At 41.6% G+C, this 21737-nt stretch overlaps 1 protein-coding gene, 1 non-coding gene and 1 pseudogene across 3 annotated transcripts in view; 1 reads left to right on the top strand and 2 right to left on the bottom strand.

Moving 5' to 3' along the window:
* The window catches only part of SPIDR (scaffold protein involved in DNA repair), a 425527-nt gene that overhangs the window by 390537 nt on the left and 13253 nt on the right, over positions 1-21737 (top strand). For both annotated transcript variants that reach the window (XM_066379095.1, XM_066379093.1), the window contains one exon: positions 423-575. In XM_066379095.1, the coding sequence (XP_066235192.1) occupies positions 423-575 (153 nt within the window). The remainder of the gene's footprint in view (positions 1-422; positions 576-21737) is intronic.
* LOC136397489 (ribosome maturation protein SBDS pseudogene) lies at positions 11647-15702 on the bottom strand (annotated as a pseudogene).
* Positions 12047-12186, bottom strand: LOC136401839 (U4 spliceosomal RNA). The gene has a single exon (XR_010750773.1). It is a non-coding gene; the product is annotated as a U4 spliceosomal RNA (small nuclear RNA).

The following is a 21737-nucleotide window of genomic DNA, read 5'->3' as shown; positions in this document are numbered from 1 at the left end:
ACAGGTGCAGAAGCCATTTGAAGCCATTGCTTGGAACATATATTTAAAACAAACGAAAAGCTACAAGTTATAAAAATGTACATGTAGTTCAGTCAGCCTTTTTTCCCCCAAGGAATCAAACTAGGATCCTGCCTCAACAGTATAAATATTTTTCATTTTATTGAGGTATAATTTGCAAAACATAAAATTCACCTTTTTGAATTGAATTTGAATCTAGTATTTATGTACTTTTTCACCATAGCACACTGGTGGCTTTGGGGCTTCATTTCTGCATAGTGCAAGTGTCACTAGACACAATGAGCCCAACCCTTGTGCCCCTCTATCCACGTGATTCATAAAAGGCTAGCAAAGGACACTGTCATTACTGGCAGAATTACCTTTTCTCTTAGTGGTTTAACAGTCAGAAGTGTTTCTGTTCACAGGTCGGATTATTTGTGTTGAACGAACTGTGCTCTTGCTTCCAAAGCCCCCTTTGGATGTGGCCTCCATTACTCACTCCTGTGAACTCACTGGCCCTGTGCAGCTCGATGACCTGGGTTCTGTCACTCAGATCAACTCCATATGCAGCGTTCAAGGTGGGTAGTCAGTCTTACAGGAAATGGTATTTATATTTTCCAAAATATCACACTTGTCAACAAGTATTTGTTGAGTACATGGCATGTTCCAGTCATTGGATTTATAAGGAACAAAATCAGACATTCTTGCCTCTTGGATTTGTAGTCTATATAGAAAGATATCAATCAGATATGCACACAGCCTTATATAGGACTACATTATTCTGAGTGCTCCAGGTGCTGTTCAGCAGCACTTTGCCTTGTCAAGGAGGTCACTGAAGTCTCCTAAGGACAAGAGCCTTAGGTCAAGATCTGAAGGGTAGGAGGGAGCTAATTAGGCAAATGGTGGGGTCAGGAAGATCTAGTGGGGAAAAATATCAGGACTTATAAAAGCTGCTGACAGGATAGAGTAGGTAAGCCTCAGGGTCTGGAAGGAAGTAAGAAAAAATTATCTTTTAAATTTTTTTAAGACATCTGGATAGAAGGAATGACCTGAGACAAAGCTAGAGGGGCCAGCTCATGCAAACGACTGGGCAGCCCCATCAGGAGTGTGCTCTGTCACCTTGATAGAGTGAGAGTATGGTCCAATTTCCATCTCTGCCGAGCAGAGTGGCGGGGCGAGGGCCTTGGGTAGTAGCCAGTGAGAGGGCAAGCACCAGTCTAAAAGGGGTGAAGTAAATCCAGGGGTAGACTTAGTTAAGAGGGAAATTGACAGGTTGGGTAATGAATTTGGCACATATGGAGCAAGGCATACATGGACAGCAAGAACATATATCTGAATGGCTTTGAAGATAAAGTGCCATTCTATTTTTTTAATGACAACTTAATTTGAGATATAAATCATTTACCACAAATGTACAACTCAGTGATTTCCAGTTATTCATGTATTCCTGCAACCATCTTCACTCTGCCTAGTCCTTCGCAACCACTAACCTACTTTCTTTCTGTGTGAATTTCTGTATTCTGGACATTTCATAAGAATGGAATTATATAATACGTGTCCTTTTGTTTCCGGCCCCTTTCACTTAGCAGAACATTTTGAAAATTCATCTACATCGTAGCATTTATCAATGCTTCATCCCTTTTTATAGCTTAATATTTCCTCCTATGAACATGCCACATTTTGTTTATCCGTTCATCAGTTGATGTCCATTATTTTTATATTATGAATAATGCTGGTATGAATATTCATGTAAGGCTTCTGAGTGGACATGTATTTTCTAATCTCCTGGGTATATTTGTTTTGTTTTTATATAAGTTTTCATGTTGACCGTCATCATTAATAGAAGTACAAATGTAAAACTAGGAAGAATATGTGATATCTTTATGCTTAGGGAAAGGCATTTGTAGGAAGTAACCCCATCCACAAAGACAACTGTGAGACTGAAGAGATTTAGGAACTCTGAGTCCAAACAAGATGACCAAAGCCATTTCAGGAAACTGACCCATACTGAGAGAAATCCATTTTAACTTCTGTGGAGGGAGGCAGTGTTAATAGAGGATCTTCGTGGAGTCTAGAAAAGGGGAACTCAAAAGTGAGAACTTGGCCATTTTACCAGCACTGCCATAGAAGGACATCTGAGCTTCCTTAGCTAGCAAGTACTCTGAGCTGTGGGGACAAAGAGGCCCCCAGCTTTCTGTTTTCACAGTCTGGCACATGGAAAATCTACTCGTTCTTACCTATACTCTCACTCTCTGGATAGCACAGCTGACTCCACATACCTGGCCTCAAGCATCTTGGTCATCAGGTAGAAAGCTCCATCTGGAGAAGCTGACAGTTTGCATTTAGATGGTGCTACTGAGACCCATGATACGCATTTTACACACCATTCCATTTATCTTCTCAGAAGGGTTTGCCTGTCATAGCAGGGCTTAGCTTTTGGAATACCAGAGGAGCTTTGTTCTAGGTGGACAGGTTCAGCCTCACATGTCATCATGCAGTGGACCATGTCATGGTGGGATGGCAGCTGTGGGAACACTGATGAGGTTCAGGAATCCTAAGACCCCACTTGACTCTAAATGGAATCTTCATAAAAGGGATGAAGACTAAATATTTTTTAAGTGAACAATGGGAAATTTGGCCTTTCACAAAACTCTTCCAGGTAGCATAAGATAAACGGCCCAAGGAAAAGGGTTTCCAACACTTCAACACCTAAGCAGTGGACGGAGAGCTGCATATAGGGTCCTGTACATAATAAGGCTGTTTGCTGGACATGATGTACTACCCTCCAGATCTTTGTGGGCTTTACTGAATGTATCACTTCCCTAAAGTGAGGGATGCCCTGGGGACAAGGGCTGCTGTCATCAGCCTTAGTGGAAAATATCTGCGTGGACACTGGAGTGGTGTCTGCTTGCCTGACACACGAAAGGGCCAGAGCAGCTGGAGCTCCCCACACCCAGTCCGCCCCAGCCCCAGCCACACCACGGACGCCAAAGCATCGCTGTCTGGGTCTGTGCTTTTATTCCAGGGCTTGGTCAGTGTGTGTGCACCAGTGTTACCATGGTTCTTGCTTCCAATATGCAGTAAAAAGGACATATCTGTTATAAATTACCTTCCCCAATCTATCATTGCTCATTCTGCTTTCTTCCCAACTTAAAGCAAAGAATTCAGTAGATAAAATTGTTTTTTTCCTCTGTGGCTAGAATTTCCCAAGGTGTTATTAACGGAAAGGAAAATGGTATTTCTAAACAGTAGAGCAAACAGGCTTCATCTGGCTTATATATTTCCCTTGTATTAAAATGAAGTTACTTATTTTCTATGCCCTCATAAATTGATGAGATCACCATTTCTGATTAAGCCAATTCTGTTAGGTGCTTTTTCCTTTGTCAATCACTTAACAAATATGTTTAAAGCATTTCACTTATCTTTGGCTCTTTTTAAATAGAAGGTCATTGGAGAACCGTACAGCACTGTGTGAAAGTTGAGGGTGATGGGCAGGGAGGAGGTAAGTGCCGGGAGGGGAGGTGGCCTACATAGCGCAGAGACAGTGCTGAACACACAGGTACTGTTGGTTTGTCAGTCAGAAGTTCTAGGCCTCTTATAACAATTCAGCTAATGGCCACAAAACCACATGTTGCTCCAGTGGACTAAGCAGGGAGGTGGCCCCACCATCTTAAGTGTTGTGGACAGGCTGTAATGTAAGTGCTGGTCATGTCCGGTCATTCCCACCATAACCATCAAGGCCAATGACAGAGGATTCACCTTCACCAAGAAGCCACAGCCAGCCAGGCACTGGGTTGACCAGGGGAATGGTTCTAGGAGCAAGGAAGAGTGGGCAAGGCTAGGGCCTCCACACTCAGGGAGCCAGGACCTCTACCCCTTGTAAAGTCAGAGTTCAGTCTTTATATTATACGGTTCTGTTGGTTTTGACAGATCTATGTTCTCATTAGCCACAATTATGGTATCATATAAAATAGTTTCAGTGTCCTAAAAATCCCCCAGGCTCCACCTCACTCCTCTCTCCCTGTCCCTCCCCCCCCCCACCTCAAACCCTGGCAACTACTGATCATTTTGCTCTCCACATAGTTTTCCCTCTTCCAAAATGTCACATAGTAGGTAGCCTTTTCATATTGGTTTCTTTCACAACCAATATGCATTTAAGATTGGTTCCTCCATGTCTTCTTTTGGTGTACATTTTTTTAGTACTGAACAATATTCCATTGTCTATCGGGGGCCCCAAACTTTTTACACAGGGGGCCAGTCCACTGTCCCTCAGACCGTAGGAGGGCCGCCAGTGCTCCTCTCACTGACCACCAATGAAAGAGCTGCCCCTTCTGGAACTGCGGAGGGGGCCGGATAAATGGCCTCAGGGGGCCACATGCGGCCCACGGGCTGTAGTTTGGGGACTCCTGGTCTAGATGTACCACAGTTTATCCATTCACCTACCAAAGGATATCTTAGTTGCTTTCTGCTGTAGTAATTATGAATAAAGCTGCTATAAACATTTGTATGTGGGTGTTTTTGTGGACGTTTTTAACTCATTTAGGTAACTACCAATGAATGCAATTGCTGGATTATATTGTAAGACTGTTTAGATTTTTTTTTAATTGCCCAACTGGCCTGACCAGGGTGTGGCTGAGTGGATAGAGCATCAGCCTGGGACGCTGATGACCCAGGTTCAAAAATCTGAGGTCGCCGGCTTGAGCATGGGTTCATCCGGCTTGAGAGTGGTCTCACCCAGCTTGAGCACAGGGTTGCCAGCTTGAGCACAGGATTGCCAGGTTGAGTGTGGGATCATAGACAAAACCCTGTGGTCGCTGGCTTAAGCAAGGGGTCACTGGCTCTGCTGCAGCCCGCCAGTCCAGGCACATATGAGAAAGCAATCAATAAACAACTAAGGAACTAAGGTTTTGCATTCCTGGTGCTCCACATCCTCAGCATTTGGAGTTCTCAGTGTTTTAGATTGTTGCCATTCTAATCAGTGAATAGTAGTATTTGTTAATCAGGTTGTTCATTTTCTTCTTATTGAGTGTTAAGGTTCTTTGTATACATGTATTTTGATCCTTCATGAGATACGTCTTTTGCAAATATTTATATTTTCTCCTAATCTGTGGCTTGTCTTTTCATTCTCTTACCAGTGTCTTTTGCAGACCAGAAGTCCCACATCAGCTTTTCTCTTTTATGAATTATGCTTTTGGTTTTGTATGTAAACAGTCGTTGTCAAACCCAAGGTCACCCAGACTTTATTCTGTTTTCCTCTAAGAGTTTTATAGTTTTGTATTTTATACTTAAGTCTGTGATCCAGTTTGAGTTAAATTTTGTGAAAGCCATAAGGTCTCTTTTGAGATTTTTTTCCCCCCGTATATCCAATTCTTCCAACACTGCTGAAAAGACTATTCTTTCTCCATTGAAATTTCTTACCTTTGTCAAAGATCAGTTGACTATATTTATGTATTTCTAGGCTCTGTATTCTTTTTCAACTGGTTTGTATGTCTGTCCTTTTACCAGTATAACACTGCCTTGATTACAGTAGCTCTATTATATGTCTTGAAGTTGGGTATTGTCAGTCTTCCAACTTTGGTTTTCTTCTTCAGTATTGTCTTGGCTATTCTTGGTCTTTTTGCCTTCTATATAAACTCTAAAATCAGTTTGTTCATATCCACAAAATAACTTGCTGGGGATTTTGATTGGTGTCTTGAATAAAATAGGAAAAGGAAATAAAAGTTATACAGATTGGAAAGGAAAAGAAAAACTGTCCTTGTCAACCTATAACATAGTTTTCTATGTAGGCCATCCCAAAGCAAGAATAGGGTCTTGGCCTGACCAGGCAGTGGTGCAGTGGATGGAGCTTCGGACTGGGATGTGGAGGACCCAGGTTCGAGACCCTGAGGTCGCCAGCTTGAATGCGGGCTCGTCTGGTTTGAGCAAAGCTCACCAGCTTGGACCCAAGGTCGCTGGCTCGAGCAAGGGATTACTCAGTCTGCTGAAGGCCCCAGTCAAGGCACACATGAGGAAGCAATCAATGAACAACTAAGGTGTTGCAACGAAAAACTAATGATTGGTGCTTCTCATCTCTCCATTCCTATCTGTCCTGTCTGTCCCTGTCTATCCCTCTCTCTGTCTCTGTAAAAAAAAAAAAAAAAGAATAGGGTCTTGAATCTGTAGATCAACTTAGGAAAAGCTTACATCTTAATACTGTTTAGTCTTCTGATCCTTGAACATGGAATATCTATCAATCAATTTAGATCTTTGATTTCTTTTTTTTTTTTTTTTTTTTACTGAGACAGAGAGAGAGAGTCAGAGAGAGGGATAGACAGGGACAGACAGACAGGAACGGAGAGATGAGAAGCATCAATCATTAGTTTTTTGTTGCTCGTTGCAACACCTTAGGTGTTCATTGATTGCTTTCTCATATGTGCCTTGACCATAGGCCTTCAGTAGTTTTTTGTTGCTCGTTGCAACACCTTAGGTGTTCATTGATTGCTTTCTCATATGTGCCTTGACCACAGGCCTTCAGTAGACCGAGTAACCCCTTGCTTGAGCCAGCGACCTTGGGCTCAAGCTGGTGAGCTTTTGCTCAAACCAAATGAGCCCGCGCTCAAGCTGGTGGGCTCGGGGTCTCGAACCTGAGTCCTCCACATCTCAGTCCGACGCTCTATCCACTGCGCCACCGCCTGGTCAGGTAGATCTTTGATTTCTTTTAGCAGAGTTTAGTAGTTTTTCTCGTATGGATCTCGTAGGTACTTTATTACTCTAATACCTAAGTATTTTATTTTAGCATTAATGTAAATGATGTATTTTTTGTTTCGAGTTCCATGTGTTCATTGGTAGATATAGGAAAGCAATTGACTTTTCTTTTTTAAAGATTTTATTTATTTATTTTAAAGAGATGAGAGAGAGAGAAAGAGAGAGAGAAAGAGAAGGGGGGAAGGAGCAGGAATCACCAACTTATAGTAGTTGCTTCCTGTATGTGCAGTGACCAGGCAAAGCCAGGGTTTTGAACTGGTGACTTCAGCCTTCTAGGTTGACGCCTTTTTTTTTTTTTTTTTTTTGTGACTGAGAGAGATATAGAGAGAGGGACAGATAAGGACAGACAGACAGACAAGAAAGAGATGAGAAGTATCAATTCTTCATTGCAGCACCTTAGTTGTTCATTGATTGCTTTCTCATATGTGGCTCCAACAGATCAAGCAACCCCTTGCTCAAGTCAGCAACCTTAGTGTTGGTCAAATAAGTTTGTAAATATGATGTATATGTTTGCTCGCTTATAGTTTGCATTGGATGTGGGAGACAGGCTGTAAGCTGTCCTTTTTTGGTTTTTTGTTGTTTTTTTTTACAGGGACAGAGAGAGAGAGTCAGAGAGAGGGATAGATAGGGACAGACAGGCAGTAATGGAGAGAGATGAGAAGCATCAATCGTTAGATTTTCGTTGCGACACCTTAGTTGTTCATTGACTGCCCCTCATATGTGCCTTGACCATGGACCTTCTGCAGACTGAATAACCCCTTGCTCAAGCTAGCAACCTTGGGTCCAAACTGGTGAGCTTTTTGCTCAAGCCAGATGAGCCCACGCTCAAGCTGGTGACCTCGGGGTATCGAACCTGGATCCTCCGCATCCCAGTTCAACGCTCTATCCACTGCGCCACCGCCTGGTCAGGCCAGGTTGACGCTTTATCCACTGCGTCACTACAGGCCGACTTTTCTTTTTTATTTTATTTTATTTTATTTTATATTATTTTATTTTATTTTATTTATTCAGTTAGAGTAGAGGAGGCAGAGACAGACTCCTGCATCCGCCCTGACTGGAATCCACCTGACAAGCCCATTAGGGGGCAATGCTTTGCTCATCTGGAGCATTGCTCCATTGTTCAGCAACCAGGCTTTTAGCGCCTGAAGCAGAGGCCATGGAGCCATCCTCAGTGCCTAGGGCCAACTTGCTGTAATCAAGCCATGGCTGCAGGAGGTAAAGCGAGAGAGAGAAATAAGAGTGGGAGGGGTGGAGAAGCAGATGGGCACTTTTCCTGTTTGCCCTGACCAGGAATTGAACCCAGAACATCCAAATGCCAGACCAAAACTCTACCACTGAGCCAATCAGCCAGGGCCACAAGTGACTTTTCTATTTTAACCATGTTTCCTACAACTTTACTACAATTATTTTATAGTTTTAGGGGTTTTTTGTTGATTCTTTGGGATAGCCTATATAGAAAAATATGTTATCTGAGAACAAGGAGTTTTTCTTCTCCTTTCCAACCTGTATAACTTTTATTTCCTTTTGCTATTTTATTGTATTAGCTAATTGCATTGTGTGTTCACCACCCCAATCTGGTACAATTTTTTTTTCTTTTTTTTTTTTGTATTTTTCTGAAGCTGGAAATGGGGAGAGACAGTCAGACAGACTCCCGCATGCACCCAACCAGGATCCACCCGGCACGCCCACCAGGGGCAACGCTCTGCCCACCAGGGGGCGATGCTCTGCCCCTCCGGGGCGTCGCTCTGCCGCAACCAGAGCCACTCTAGCGCCTGGGGCAGAGGCCAAGGAGCCATCCCCAGCGCCCAGGCCATCTTTGCTCCAATGGAGCCTTGGCTGCAGGAGGGGAAGAGAGAGACAGAGAGGAAGGGGGGGTGGAGAAGCAAATGGGCGCTTCTCCTATGTGCCCTGGCCAGGAATCGAACCCGGGTCCCCCGCACGCCAGCCCGACGCTCTACCGCTGAGCCAACCGGCCAGGGCCTCTGGTACTATTTTTAATACTAGTAGTAATAGGACTTCCTTGCCCTGTTCCTAACCTTAAGAGGAAAGCGTCTATCTTCTCACCATTAAATACAATGTTAGCTGTGAGGGTCTCGTTAATTTTTTTGTTTGTTGTTTCATCTACTAAAGATGGTTATCTCTTTAGCCAGATTCAATGAAGTCAATAATTTCTATATTATCGACTATAACGCTCACTTTATAAGAAATGAATATTAAGCTCTCCTGCCCTTCTTTTACTGCATTCTTTTTCCATTACCAGTTATTTCTGTGTATTGTTGAGTAATAATCTATTCTATAATCATAATTATGCCTTGCACACTTTGTCTACAAGTAGATCTCAAAGATTAAAATCAATAAATAGTATTTTTCAACTAAAATAAATTTTAAAAATAATAAATGAATAAATAGTATTTTTATTACTAGGATTGTGCAGTGGGCAAAGATAAGCTTACAGTTGTGAGTATGTGAAATGGAGAGTTCATTCTTGTATTATTTATTAATTATTGTAGTATGAACAATTGTAAACTTAGTTTTGCCCCACCCTGTATAAATATTTTTCACTAAATGGTCTGAACAAAAAAGAGGTTATATAATAAATCTGACAAGTTCAGTGACTGAAAGTAACCACAGAGTGTGACCTGGTTGTAAATTCTTAACTGTGCAGATCATGGTGGGTAATCATGTCCTAGGCCTATAATTTCTGTAGTAAAAGCTTTATCTTTGCCTTAAGCCAGCCCTCTCACCTGTTCTTGAACTGTAACTACCCTCAAGGGAGAACATGATCTTGTTACCTGTGTATCATCCCTATTTACTATAAATGTTGAATGTTAATTATCCTGTACCCACCAATGTAATAAAATGTATCTCTCCATTTACATTTTATCCAATTATAGAGCTTTCCCCACTTTGCTTCTTCCGCTTTCTTAACTACCACCAGTAGATTTTTATGTAATATTTCTTGTTCTTTTGTTTGGTTTTAAATGCATAAAAAGAACTGCAAAAGAGCCCTTCTCCAGAGCATTTTCTCAATCCATTAAGACAGGGGTAGTCAACCTTTTTATACCTCCGCCCACTTTTGTATCTCTGTTAGTAGTAAAACTTTTAACCGCCCACCGGTTCCACAGTAATGGTGATTTATAAAGTAGGGAAGTGCCTGACCTGTGGTGGCGCAGTGGATAAAGCGTCAACCTGGAAACACTGAGGTTGCCGGTTTAAAACCCTGGCTTGCCTGGTCAAGGCACATATGGGAGTTGATGCTTCCTGCTCCTCCCCCTTCTCTCTCTCCCCCCCCCTCTCTAAAATGAATAAATATATTTTAAAAATCTACTTTAAAACAAAATGTTTAAAAATAAATAAATAAAGTGGGGAAGTAACTTTACTTTATAAAATTTATAAAGCAGAGTTACAGCAAGTTAAAGCATATAATAATAATTACTTACCAAGTACTTTATGTCAGATTTTTGCTGTTTAGCAGAATAAATCTTTATAAAACAACTTACTATAGTTAAATCTATCTTTTTATTTATACTTCGGTTGCTCCGCTACTACTCACCATGAAAGCTGGAACGCCCACTAGTGGGCGGTAGGGACCAGGTTGACTACCACTACATTAAGAGCTTGCTGCTAAACAGGTCTTTACTTTGGTTCAAATAAACTTATAAAATTTTCTATAGGTTTGGACATTCTTACATGGACAGTGAGAAAAGATTATACCAGACTTCTATTTATTTCTTGTTATGATTTTTTTCATGGAGTGTTATATACCTTTATTTTTCTTGCTTTGCCTGCACTTTAGTGTAATTTTCCCCCCAAATCCCTAAAAATGGTGACAAATCATTGGAGTTTACCTTTTCCTAATTCTCTCCTGGAGCTTTCTGTCCCTCTGAACCAATCTTGATTATCTCTGATGTCAACTCTTGTCCTGGGACTCCCCTGTATTGATCATTTAGGTTTGACTCCCTGTTTTCTAAATCATATGACTTTTTTATTGGTTTGTTACAACTCTGAGTTTTTTATTTTTTTATTTTTTTTACTTTTTTTTTTTTTAATTTATTCATTTTTTTAGAAAGGGGGGTGGAGAGAGAGAGAGGAGAGAGAGAAGAGGGGGAGGAGCAGGAAGCATCAACTCCCATATGTGCCTTGACCAGGCAAGCCCAGGGTTTTGAACCGGTGACCTCAGCATTTCCAGGTCAATGCTTTATCCACTGCGCCACCACAGGTCAGGCAACTCTGAGTTTTTTAAAGATGTTCTTTACTAAGTTAGAAAGCTCCCTTCTATTCCTAGATTACTGAGAATATCTTGAATTGATGTAATTATAAACTTTAAGAATTAGAAATAAATTACTTCTTTTTTTTTTTTTTTTACCAAGAATAATCTAAGTTATGGCAATGGGTCCAATGAAAATGATTTAAGTCCTGCACAGTCATCATATCTATTTCTTTTGGATAATCAGTAAGTAATCATCCAAGCATTCTATTAGGCCAGGATATAGTTACTCCTATACATGTATTTCATTAAGTAGAAATAAGACATTATGTTTTCTTTTTTCAGCAAACACTCCCTTTTTGTTGTACAGACATCTCCTCCCCAAATTAATCTTATTATAATTTACATTATTTAACTTTTCATCCACAAGAGCTGCCTCAAATAACTTTCACCTTGGAAAGCTAACAAAGGCATGAGACTGCAACAAAGTTCTACCCTGGCCTTTGTATCTCGAATTTTTCATATTTACCAAAACTCCAATGTATAAATGAAACTGAATTACCCCCACATTATAATACTTACTTAGGAAAGTCTTTTTTGTGTACACATTTAACACGAAGATAGAAAATGTCAAATAGTTAGAACAGCTGTTTGGCAAACCACAGAAAGAAAATAGGACAGTGGGAAATGAAAACGTTTCAGTGTTTTAAAACTGAAGAGATTAATGAATGTCTTTCAAATTTCTCATCTCCTTCTTTCACATCTTTTAGGTTGCCTACTTCCAAAGAACCTTTGCATTTTGTTCCTTTTTTTATTAGTTTATCAATTTCTCTGAAGCATCCTGGATCAGTTAGACATAATTTCTAATTATTGACTATAATCCTCACTCTATATAATCTTAATCTTGAGCTTTTCTTTCAGTTTTTTTCCTTCACTCACTGGAAGAATAAATTGAAGTCTTATGTGAGCATTTTCTATCTTCATTTTCTCTATTAACTGCTTTGTTCTGAAGCTTGCTGTTTTGTACTTTTGTTGGTTTTAACTTTATTACCCTCTGATGAGGATAACAGTGTATGGTCTCTTTGTTTCAGGGTTCACACATTTGTCGGCCTCAATAGTTGCAATGTTCCTAAACATCTGCTCTAGGTATATGTGTCATTCTTGGGAAAAGTTTTCAATTAGCAATAATCGTTCCTTGGATACACCTCATTGGCTAGATACTACCATTGTGCAGAACTTGCTGTTCTTTATCTGATACGTGAACCTCCCCTTTAGTCAAAATCTGCTTACAGATAGCAGTCTAGTCATCTGTTCCAAATATACTGGTGATGTCTTCCTTCTTTGCAACCTGCGACTTTCTCAGCAGATCTCCATCATGGTCTTTGTCCACCACTCAACTAGCCCTGGACTTGGATTCTATAGCAGGCATGTTCATATCACTGCCAGTGCACTTTCTGCATGCCACAGCCAGGCAGATCTGATTGATGGAGATGAAGATCAACATTGTGGCTGCTCGTAGACCTTGGGTCCAGTGAACTAAGACAGGCCTGTACCAAGGGCCTCAGGGCCACAGCCTCCCTGCAACAACCTGGTGTCATGTGACACCGTAAGGGCTAGTAGAGTGTGAGGTGCCATGACCAATTAGGCCTAGGCACCAATTTGTACTTCTTAATCTTTTTACCTTTTTCACACAGTCTCCCAAAATCCACATCCCCCCCCACAATCTGGCAACCATCAGTTTGTCTCTGTATCTGTGAGTTTGAGTTTGTTTCTGTTTTTTGTTTGTTTGTTTGTTTGTTTACAGAGACAGAGAGAGGGATAGACAGGAACAGATAGGCAGGAACGGAGAGAGATGAGAAGCATCAATCATCAGTTTTGTATTGCAACACCTTAGTTGTTCATTGATTGCTTTCTCATATGTGCCTTGACCGTGGGGTTACAGCAGACCGAATAACCCCTTGCTCAAGCCAGCAACCTTGGGTTCAAGCTGGTGAGCTTTGCTTAAACCAGATGAGCCCGCGCTCAAGCTGGCAACCTTGGGGTCTAGAACCTGGGTCCTCTGCATCCCAGTTCGATGCTCTATCCACTACGCCATTGTCTGGTCAGGCTTTTTTACTTTGTTTTTTAGAATCTACATATAAAGTGAAATCATATGGCGTTTGTCTTTCTCTAACTTATTTCACTTAGCATAATATTCTCTAGGTCCATCCATTTTGTCACAAATGGTTAGATTTGTTATTTTTTATGGCCAAGTAATATTCTATGGTATATATGTACCACATTTTTATACATTTGTCTTTTGATTGGAACATTTAATCCATTTCCATTTAAAGTACTTATTGATATGTATGTAGTTATAGCCATTTTATTGTTTTCTGGTTGTTTTTGTAGTTATTTTTTATTCATTTCTTATTCTCATGCTTTCTTCTCCTGATTGTTGATGGCTCTTAATAGTATTGTCTTTGAATTTCTTTCTTTCTATTTTTTGTATAACTTGTGGATTTTTTGGTTTGTGGTTACCATGTGCTTCATATATACCAAGCTATGTTTACAGCAGTCAATTTTAAGTTGATGGTTGCTCAAGCTCCAGTACATAACAGTTTTACTCCTTCTACATTTATGTTTTTGTCATTACTTTTTACCTCTTTGGTATGAGTTTGTTTGTATTTCTTAGTTTACTATTATAATCATATATGATCTTTCAGTTTTTGTACTAGCTTTAGTGCTGCTTGATCTACTACTTTTATTATGTTTGCCTTTTGTCAGTGAGAATTTTTTTCTTCATAATATTTTCTTATTCATATATTGTTTTTCTTCTTCTTAAAGAAGTCCCTTTAGCCTTTCTTGTACTACTGGTTTGGTGGCGATGAACTCCTTTAGCTTTTTCTTGTCTGGGAAACTCTTTATCTCTCCTTCAACTCTAAAAGATAGCCTTGTCTGGTAGAGTAGTCGTGGTTGTAGGTTCTTGCTTTTCATCACTTTATATATTTCATGCCAATCCTTGTGGCCTGCAAAGTTTCTGTTGAGAAAATAGCTGACAATTTTATGGGAGCACCTTTGTAGTTAATTAACTGCTTTTTTCTTTTAAGATTCTCTCTCTGTCTTTAACCTTTGGCATTTTAATTATAATGTGACTTGGTGTGGGCCTCTTGGTGTTCATCTTATTTGGGCTCTCTGTACTTCCTGGGCTTACATATATATTTCCTTCACCAGGCTAGGGATGTTTTCAGTCATTATTTCTTCAGCTAGGTTCTCAATCTCTTCCTCTCTATACCCTCTGATACTCATGTGATGTGAATGTTGTTAATTTTAATGTTGTCCCAAAGGCCCCTTAATCTATACCCTTTTTTAAAATTCTTTTTTCTTTTTGCTATTTCAATTGGGCATTTGCTGCCCTTGTCTTCCGTATCACTGTGATTCAATCCTCTGCTTCATCAAATCTCTTGATTTCATCCAGTGTATTTTTTATTTCAGTTATGGTAGTCTCTATTTCTGACTGGTTCTTTGTAATGTCTTTTATCCTCTTTTTTATGGTTCCTGTCTTTTTGTAGAAGTTCTCACTGAGATCATCTATTCTCCCTCTAAGTTCTTTGAGTATTTTATAACCATTATTTTGAACTCTGCATCTGGTAGATTGATTACCTCCATTTTGTTTAGTGCCTTTTCTGGAGTTTTGTCCTGTTGTTTTATTTAAGATATGCTTCTTTGTCTCCTCGTTTTTCATGTCTCCCTGTGTTTGTTTCTATGAATTAGGTAGATCTGCTACATCTCCCAGTTTGGGCAGAGTGGCCTTATCTGGGTGCTCCAAGAGCATCCTTTATGTGGATTGTGTGTGCTCTTTTATAATTGTGTCTTAATTACTGTTGTCATGTCAGCAGGTGAGATTGACAGAGCAGGATTCGCTTTAATGGGGCTCTGATGCTTGCCAAATCTGGCCTTCAGCAATGTCATTTGTGGCACTGATTGGGCAGTAGCCAGGTGTGGTCTGAAGCCACCCACCAGGCGTGTTGATCCTGAGGCCTTTTTGGAGGGGCTCCAGTATCACTAACATCAGCTGCTCCTTGTTTCCAGCCAGAGCCATCTGGTAGGAGCTACACAGTGTTCTGCAGGTGGTAGCTGCCCTTACTGGGTTTGAAGGTGCTTTTACGTGGTTATGCTGTGAACAGAGGCTGGCTGCTACTCATACTGGGCCTGGGACTGCTAAGCAAGAAGTGGATAAAGAGCACACTAAGGCCAGCGCTGCTTATTTGGGATTTGTGGACCTTTGAGAGATTTTAGGAAGGTCCGTAGCACAGGCCCAGGCAGAGCACATGAATTGGGTAGGGTAGGGTCTCAGAGACCAATGTTAGTCAGGTTGATGGAGATTCAGATTTGGGGGAGGGCTCAATAAAGGAACAGTGGCACCTGCATGTACTTTACACTTGGAGAGAGCTGCCTCTTCAACCCTCATCTGTGGCAAGAAAAAATTCAGTCCCCCACCCCCACTTTATGTCCCTGGTTCTTTATGAGCTGCTATCCCTTCTCTGGAGCTTAGGGTGAGTGTTTGTGAACATGTGAGTCTGTGCTTGAGCTCTTTAAGAGGATACCTGGCTCTGTGTCAGTCTCACCTGAACTAAGACCCTCCTGATTTTCACAACCACCTGTTGTGGGAAGTCCTCTTCCCAGCATTGATGTTCCAGCATGCGGAGCCTGCTGTGGGGCTGGGACCCTGTAAAGCCAGTAGCCACGGCCACCATCACAGCCGCCTGGCCCATGCAGGTTTACATTTGATTCGGACAGACAGTAATGAAACAACGGAGCCAAGAACTTGGGGGCCATTACCTTTAATCTTGCACCCGGCGGGCAAGGAATACACACGGTGGGAAAACACTTCCCTTTCCATTCAGAGCTCCCAAAGCCACTGAATTATCCGAGTATTCCTAGAATCAAAGGTTCCTACCTCCCCAGCCTTATTCACTTCTGTTCCCCATCTCCTTCTCTCTGCACAAACTCTGCACAAACTGGCTTCTTCTTTAGCACTCTGCCATCTTGGCTGCTTCTCCTCTCCTCCACTTGGCCTTTCTCTGCTCTCCTCCAGCATGGGCTCCTCTGCCCCACTTTATAGTGTAGAAATCAAAACCTTTAATCCAATATACAAACAAGGAAGTCTCTGATACAAAGTCACTTATCTGAGGTATAGTAAGATTTCTCATGAGAGTGCACCACCCCGCATCATGCAACAGTCAAGGGTATGGGGAAAAGCTTAGTTTTGAAAAGATCTAGTATTAAAAGGATGGGAAAGGCTTAGTCTTAAAACTCTGCCTTAGGCTATAACGACCCTGCCTGCTTACAGCCTGTCCCCCATACCCAATGCAAACTATAAGTGAGCAAACATATACATCATATTTACAAACTTATTTGACAAACAGACCTGTTGCTTCTAAGGGTGGACCTTCACAACCAAGATACCCCTTCTGCTACTTTTTTATTTTGATTTATTTTTTAATATATTGGGTTGACATGGTCAACCAAATCATAATTTTCAAGTGTACAACTCCATATAGGCATATGAAAAAATGCTTCCTTTTTACTTAATTTTTTAAATTGATTTAAGAGAGACAGAAAGAGGAAAGGAGAGAGAGAGAGAAGCAGGCATTCATTTTGTTGTTCCATTTAATCACTCTGACCAGGGATTGAACCCACAACTTCGGTGTTTCAGGAGGATGCTCTAACTCAGTGGTCCCCAACCTTTTTTGGGCCACAGACCGGTTTAATGTCAGAAAATATTTTCATGGACCTGCCTTTAGGGGGGGGGACAGATAAATGCACAAAATGAAATTATGCAACCAGCGTAAAAACTGGTATTTTTAAATATAATTGTCGAACTTACGAGACAAGCGTCAAGAGTGAGTCTTAGATGGATGTAACAGGGAATCTGGTCATTTTTTAAAAATAAAACATCGTTCAGACTTAAACATAAATAAAACGGAAATAATGTAAGTTATTTATTCTTTCTCTGCGGACTGGTACCAAATGGCCCACGGACAGGTACCGGTCTGTGGCCCGGGGGTTGGGGACCACTGGTCTAACTGACTGAGCTAAATGGCCAGGGCCTCCCTTTTGCTTCTTAACTGCTATACATAGGCTTGGGACCAGGCCTTTTTTCCTCCCCACCCCTTTTACCAGTCTTGTCATGGCTTCTTCTATATATCCTTAGTTATAAGACTTCTGTTCAGCTTGTCTTCAGGTGGTTATTCTATAATTTAGTTGTAATTTTAATGTGGTGGTGGGAGGAGGCAAGCATGGTGTTTACCTTCTTTGCCATTGTGGAGGAACAGTATGTAGAAAAAGATGAATTTGAACTTAATTGAATGTGAACAATAAAGGTCACAAAAAAAAAGGTTACAGAATGACTGAGTCATTGTCTGGCTGGGATAAGACGTCCTGCTGCAGTTTCCCCTGAAGCCAGGGAGGATGGTCTTAAGATGACCTGCTTTCCCTGAGTCTGCTCAGGTGTGCAATTTCCCCTGAAGCCAGGAAGGATCTTAGCACTTGATTGCCGCCTAGTTAGTTATTCCGGAATGTGGTGACATTTCTTTGTCCCTAGAGGCTATGCAGGAAGGGCCCTCTGTAATAGCCTCCAGCCTTCTCATAAAATAGATAGGGCTTAGACCACTTCTGAAGCCCTAGAGAACTCCTCCTTGTAGATGCACATGCAGGTAGCTGACTTTGGAGCCCAGGCTGAGGCTTCCAGATCTGGTAATGTGTTCCTCCAGGGTTTGGTGAGATTTCTACATACTCATAATTCTCTTTTTCTTAGTCTGTAGCTTTAGCTATTACTCTAGAACCCAGGCTGATATTTCTCTCTCTGGTGTATAGCTTATTGTTGGGTTGATTCTTTTTCTCTATTCTACTTTAGGTCGTATAAGTTCAAACCCTTTTTGATTTTGCCTTGATTATTTTTAGTTATTAATCATAATAAATTTCCCCCTAAAATCCATCCATGAGTAATTGCAACTCTGTAGTCCGCCTCCTGCACAGCACAGCCAACTTGACCGTAATAGTGGGTTCTTTAATCCCTCCCTGTAGTTCTGTCAGTTTGCTTCATGTATTTTTTTTTTTTTACAGAGAGAGGGACAGACAGACAGGAACAGAAAGATGAGAAGCATCAATCATTAGTTTTTCATTGCTCATTGCAACACCTTAGTTGTTCATTGATTGCTTTCTCATATGTGCCTTGACCGCAGGCGTTCAGCAAACCAAGAAACCCCTTGCTCGAGCCAGTGACCTTGGATCCAAGCTGGTGAGCTCTGCTCAAACCAGATGAGCCCGTGCTCAAGCTGGTGACCTCGGGGTCTCGAACCTGGGTCCTCGGCATCCCAGTCCGACGCTCTATCCACTGTGCCACCACCTGGTCAGGCTGCTTTATGTATTTAACAGACTATTAGGCACATACACATTAAGGATTATTATATCTTCTTCGTGAGTTGACCCCTTTAACGTTATTCATGCCCTTCTCTATCCCTGATAGGTTCCCTTGCTCTGAAGTCCTCTCTGTCTGAAATTAATATAATTACTCGTGCTCTTATATCAGAGTATATCTTTATTTATATCCGTATATTTTTAATCTGTATGTCTTTATATTTGAAGTGTGTCTATATATTTTAGTCTATATACATATTGTAGACAATATAGATCGGTGCTCTATTTCTTCCCACTCTGATTTGTATATTTAGATTGACACTTACATTAAAAGTATTTATATAATTGGATTAATATCTATCATATTTATAATTGTTTTCTATTGTTCATTTCCTCTTTGTCTTCCACTCCTTGCCTTGTCTCATTTTTTTGCCTTTTCTTATTTTAATTGAGTATTTTATATTATATCCATTTTTGTCTCAGTATATCAATTATACTTTTTTTAAAAAAAATTTTTAGTGATAGTGACACTTTCAACCAAACAAGTCCATATTCGGGTGCCACTGCCAGGCTTCACAGCAGCACCTGTCCCGTCTGGCAGTGTTCTCCACTCCTGCTCCCGCCCCTATAGCACTGCTGCACTAGCTTCACTTAGCCAGAGGGTGCAGTCCTGAACACTTTGTTTTGTTTGTTTGTTTGTTTTTGTATTTTTCTGAAGCTGGAAAAGGAAAGAGACAGCCAGACAGACTCCCGCATGCGCCCGACCAGGATCCGCCCGGCACGCCCACCAGGGGCGACGCTCTGCCCACCAGGGGGCGATGCTCTGCCCCTCCGGGGCATCGCTCTGCCACTACCAGAGCCACTTTAGTGCCTGGGGCAGAGGCCAAGGAGCCATCCCCAGCGCCCGGGCCATCTTTGCTCCAATGGAGCCTTGACTGCGGGAGGGGAAGAGAGAGACAGAGAGGAAGGGGGGGGGGGTGGAGAAGCAAATGGGTGCTTCTCCTATGTGCCCTGGCTGGGAATCGAACCCCGGTCCCCTGCATGCCAGGCCGACGCTCTATCGCTGAGCCAACCGGCCAGGGCCCACTTTGTTATTTTTAAAAACTGTTATCCTTTAGATCAATTTAGAATGACAAATGGTAAAGATTTTGTTTTACCTTTATTCCTTCTCTAATGCTATTCCTTTACTTTGTATAGATCTATTTTCTGACCTATATAATTTCCCTTCACATTTCACTATTTTAATGTAGAGTTCCCTATGGGTCCCTCTGTAAAGCTATCCCACTGGCCTGTGGGTGGGTCAGGGAGATGTGTAAACAGACTGTTATCACAGTGCTGCCAGGTCCTCTGATAAAAACCATTTAACTAGGGATTAAGAGAAAACTCCAGCTGCAAAATATCAAAGTTTGGCCCAACCTCCCATGTTGCACTGCCTCAGCCATGACAGAGGCGGGGTGGTAGCCAGTTCCCGTTGATGGACAGAGGCACCAAGGATTCTGTCATGCTCTCCAGCCACTTGTGGGCTTGACCACATCTGACTGTCAAATCCCCAAGTCCTCTCTACTCTGTGAAGTAACAATAGCTTCAGCTCCTCAGCCTTGCCCTGTTTTACCTGTGCCTGTCCTAGAAAATCCAGTGATGGCTTGTCCAAAGTATATCCCCAAGCAGGTGCTCACACCATCTGCAGAAAATCAGTGCTGGGAATCGGGCAGCTCTCATCAGTAGCTAAAGCAGCTGGGCATCAGGGTCTGCAGTGGCAACCTGAGCCTGCAAAACATTGAGCATTTTCCTTGAGTAGGGCTTGAACAGATTCAGAGTAAACCCTGTGAGCTAGTTGCTCACTGAGAACTACCATCTGCCCATCTGTACTGGCGGAAGGCTAAGGGCTCCTGGGAAATAGAGCCTCCATGAAAGTGTGATGTTCACTCCACTCACTTCAGTTCACTTAACATGGGTCACCAGACCTTCTCCTTACTCCCCAAACACCAGCTCCCAGAGTGTGCAGGCACTTCTTTCCAGTTCATTGTCTGGGCTGAAAAAGCTTTGCAGCATTGATTTTATCTTCCTCATCTTGCACACCACTTCGTATACACGCTTGTTAGTGGGTGATGATCTTGCTTGCCCTGTGGGAACAGACGCAGCAAGCACACACTGTGTCTCCTGGGAGGTGGGAGCGAAGTCCTGTCTTCAAACCAGGTTTGGGCCTCTAACAAGAAGAAAAAAATGCTGAACCCCAACTTCTTTCAGTCATCTAAAAGGGTGGGGAGTAACATGTGGCTGAAAAGTTAAAAGTCACTGAAGAAAATTTTAAAACAGGCTTACAGTGCCAGGAAATGTCCAGAGCATGCGGCTGCTATGTGCCCCTGCTGGACACGAAGGAGGGGCTGAGCTCTTCTGAAAGGACCCTTGGAAAGAACCCTCTTAAAAAGATATTTTAATAGATATTTAATATACCTTTTCCAAACCTAATTATAAGAACTTTCTGTAAATAAAACAGGGAAAATAAAGGCTTTTAATAGCAAATCACAGCAACGAGTGTGATATCACACTCATCAAACTCTTAATAAAAAATTTTTTTTCCTGATGCTCATTTTTTTTATTTAGAAATTAAATTTAGCATCTCTGTAGCATTTGAACTGTTCATTGCGTCGTGTGCCCATCACCTAAAGTCAGATCATTTTCTGTCGTCGCATATTTGGCTCTCTTTACTTTCTCCCCCATGCCCTTCTTCTGGTAACCACCTCATTTTTGTCTGTGTCCACGAGTCTCAGTTTTATATTCCACTTATATGTGAACTTGTATAGTTCTTAGCTTTTTCTGATTTACTTATTTCACTCAGATTGATATTCTCAAGGTCCATTATGTTTTTGTAAATGACATTGTATCATCATCTCTTATGGCTGAGCTCATTTAAGTCAATGATCTAGATACTAACAATTTAATAGTAACTCCCCAGACATCCCTTGGAATTCATTTAGGGTTGCCAGAAGGGTTGTCCAGTGGTGTGTAGATCCCAGATGAAATACATTTCCTCAACTCATGTCCTAATTGGAAAGAAATTGCTTCATTCCATATAAATGTAAATGCTATTAACACCCAAAGATAATAAGGTAAAAAGGCACTTGTTTTTTATCAGTTTTCTTTTATTAAAAAGATTTTATTCGTTGATTTCAGAAAGAGAAAGGAAAGGGTGAGGAGCTGGTAGCACCAATTCACAGTAGCCGCCTCTCATACTTCCCTGACTGGGCAAGCCTGGGGTTTCGAACAAGCGACCTCCGCGCTCCGGGTGGGCGCTCCATCCACTGCACCACCAGAGGTCAGGTGCAGCAGTCTCTATTGGAGGATCTCTGCTGGACATGCCACTCCCCTTGGCCTGTAGAGAGTTAGT

Source organism: Saccopteryx leptura, chromosome 3, assembly GCF_036850995.1.
Source record: "Saccopteryx leptura isolate mSacLep1 chromosome 3, mSacLep1_pri_phased_curated, whole genome shotgun sequence".
NCBI classification, from domain to species: Eukaryota; Metazoa; Chordata; class Mammalia; order Chiroptera; family Emballonuridae; genus Saccopteryx; species Saccopteryx leptura.
Note: the sequence above shows the minus strand (reverse complement) of the source record. Positions and strands in the feature narration are given on the sequence as shown.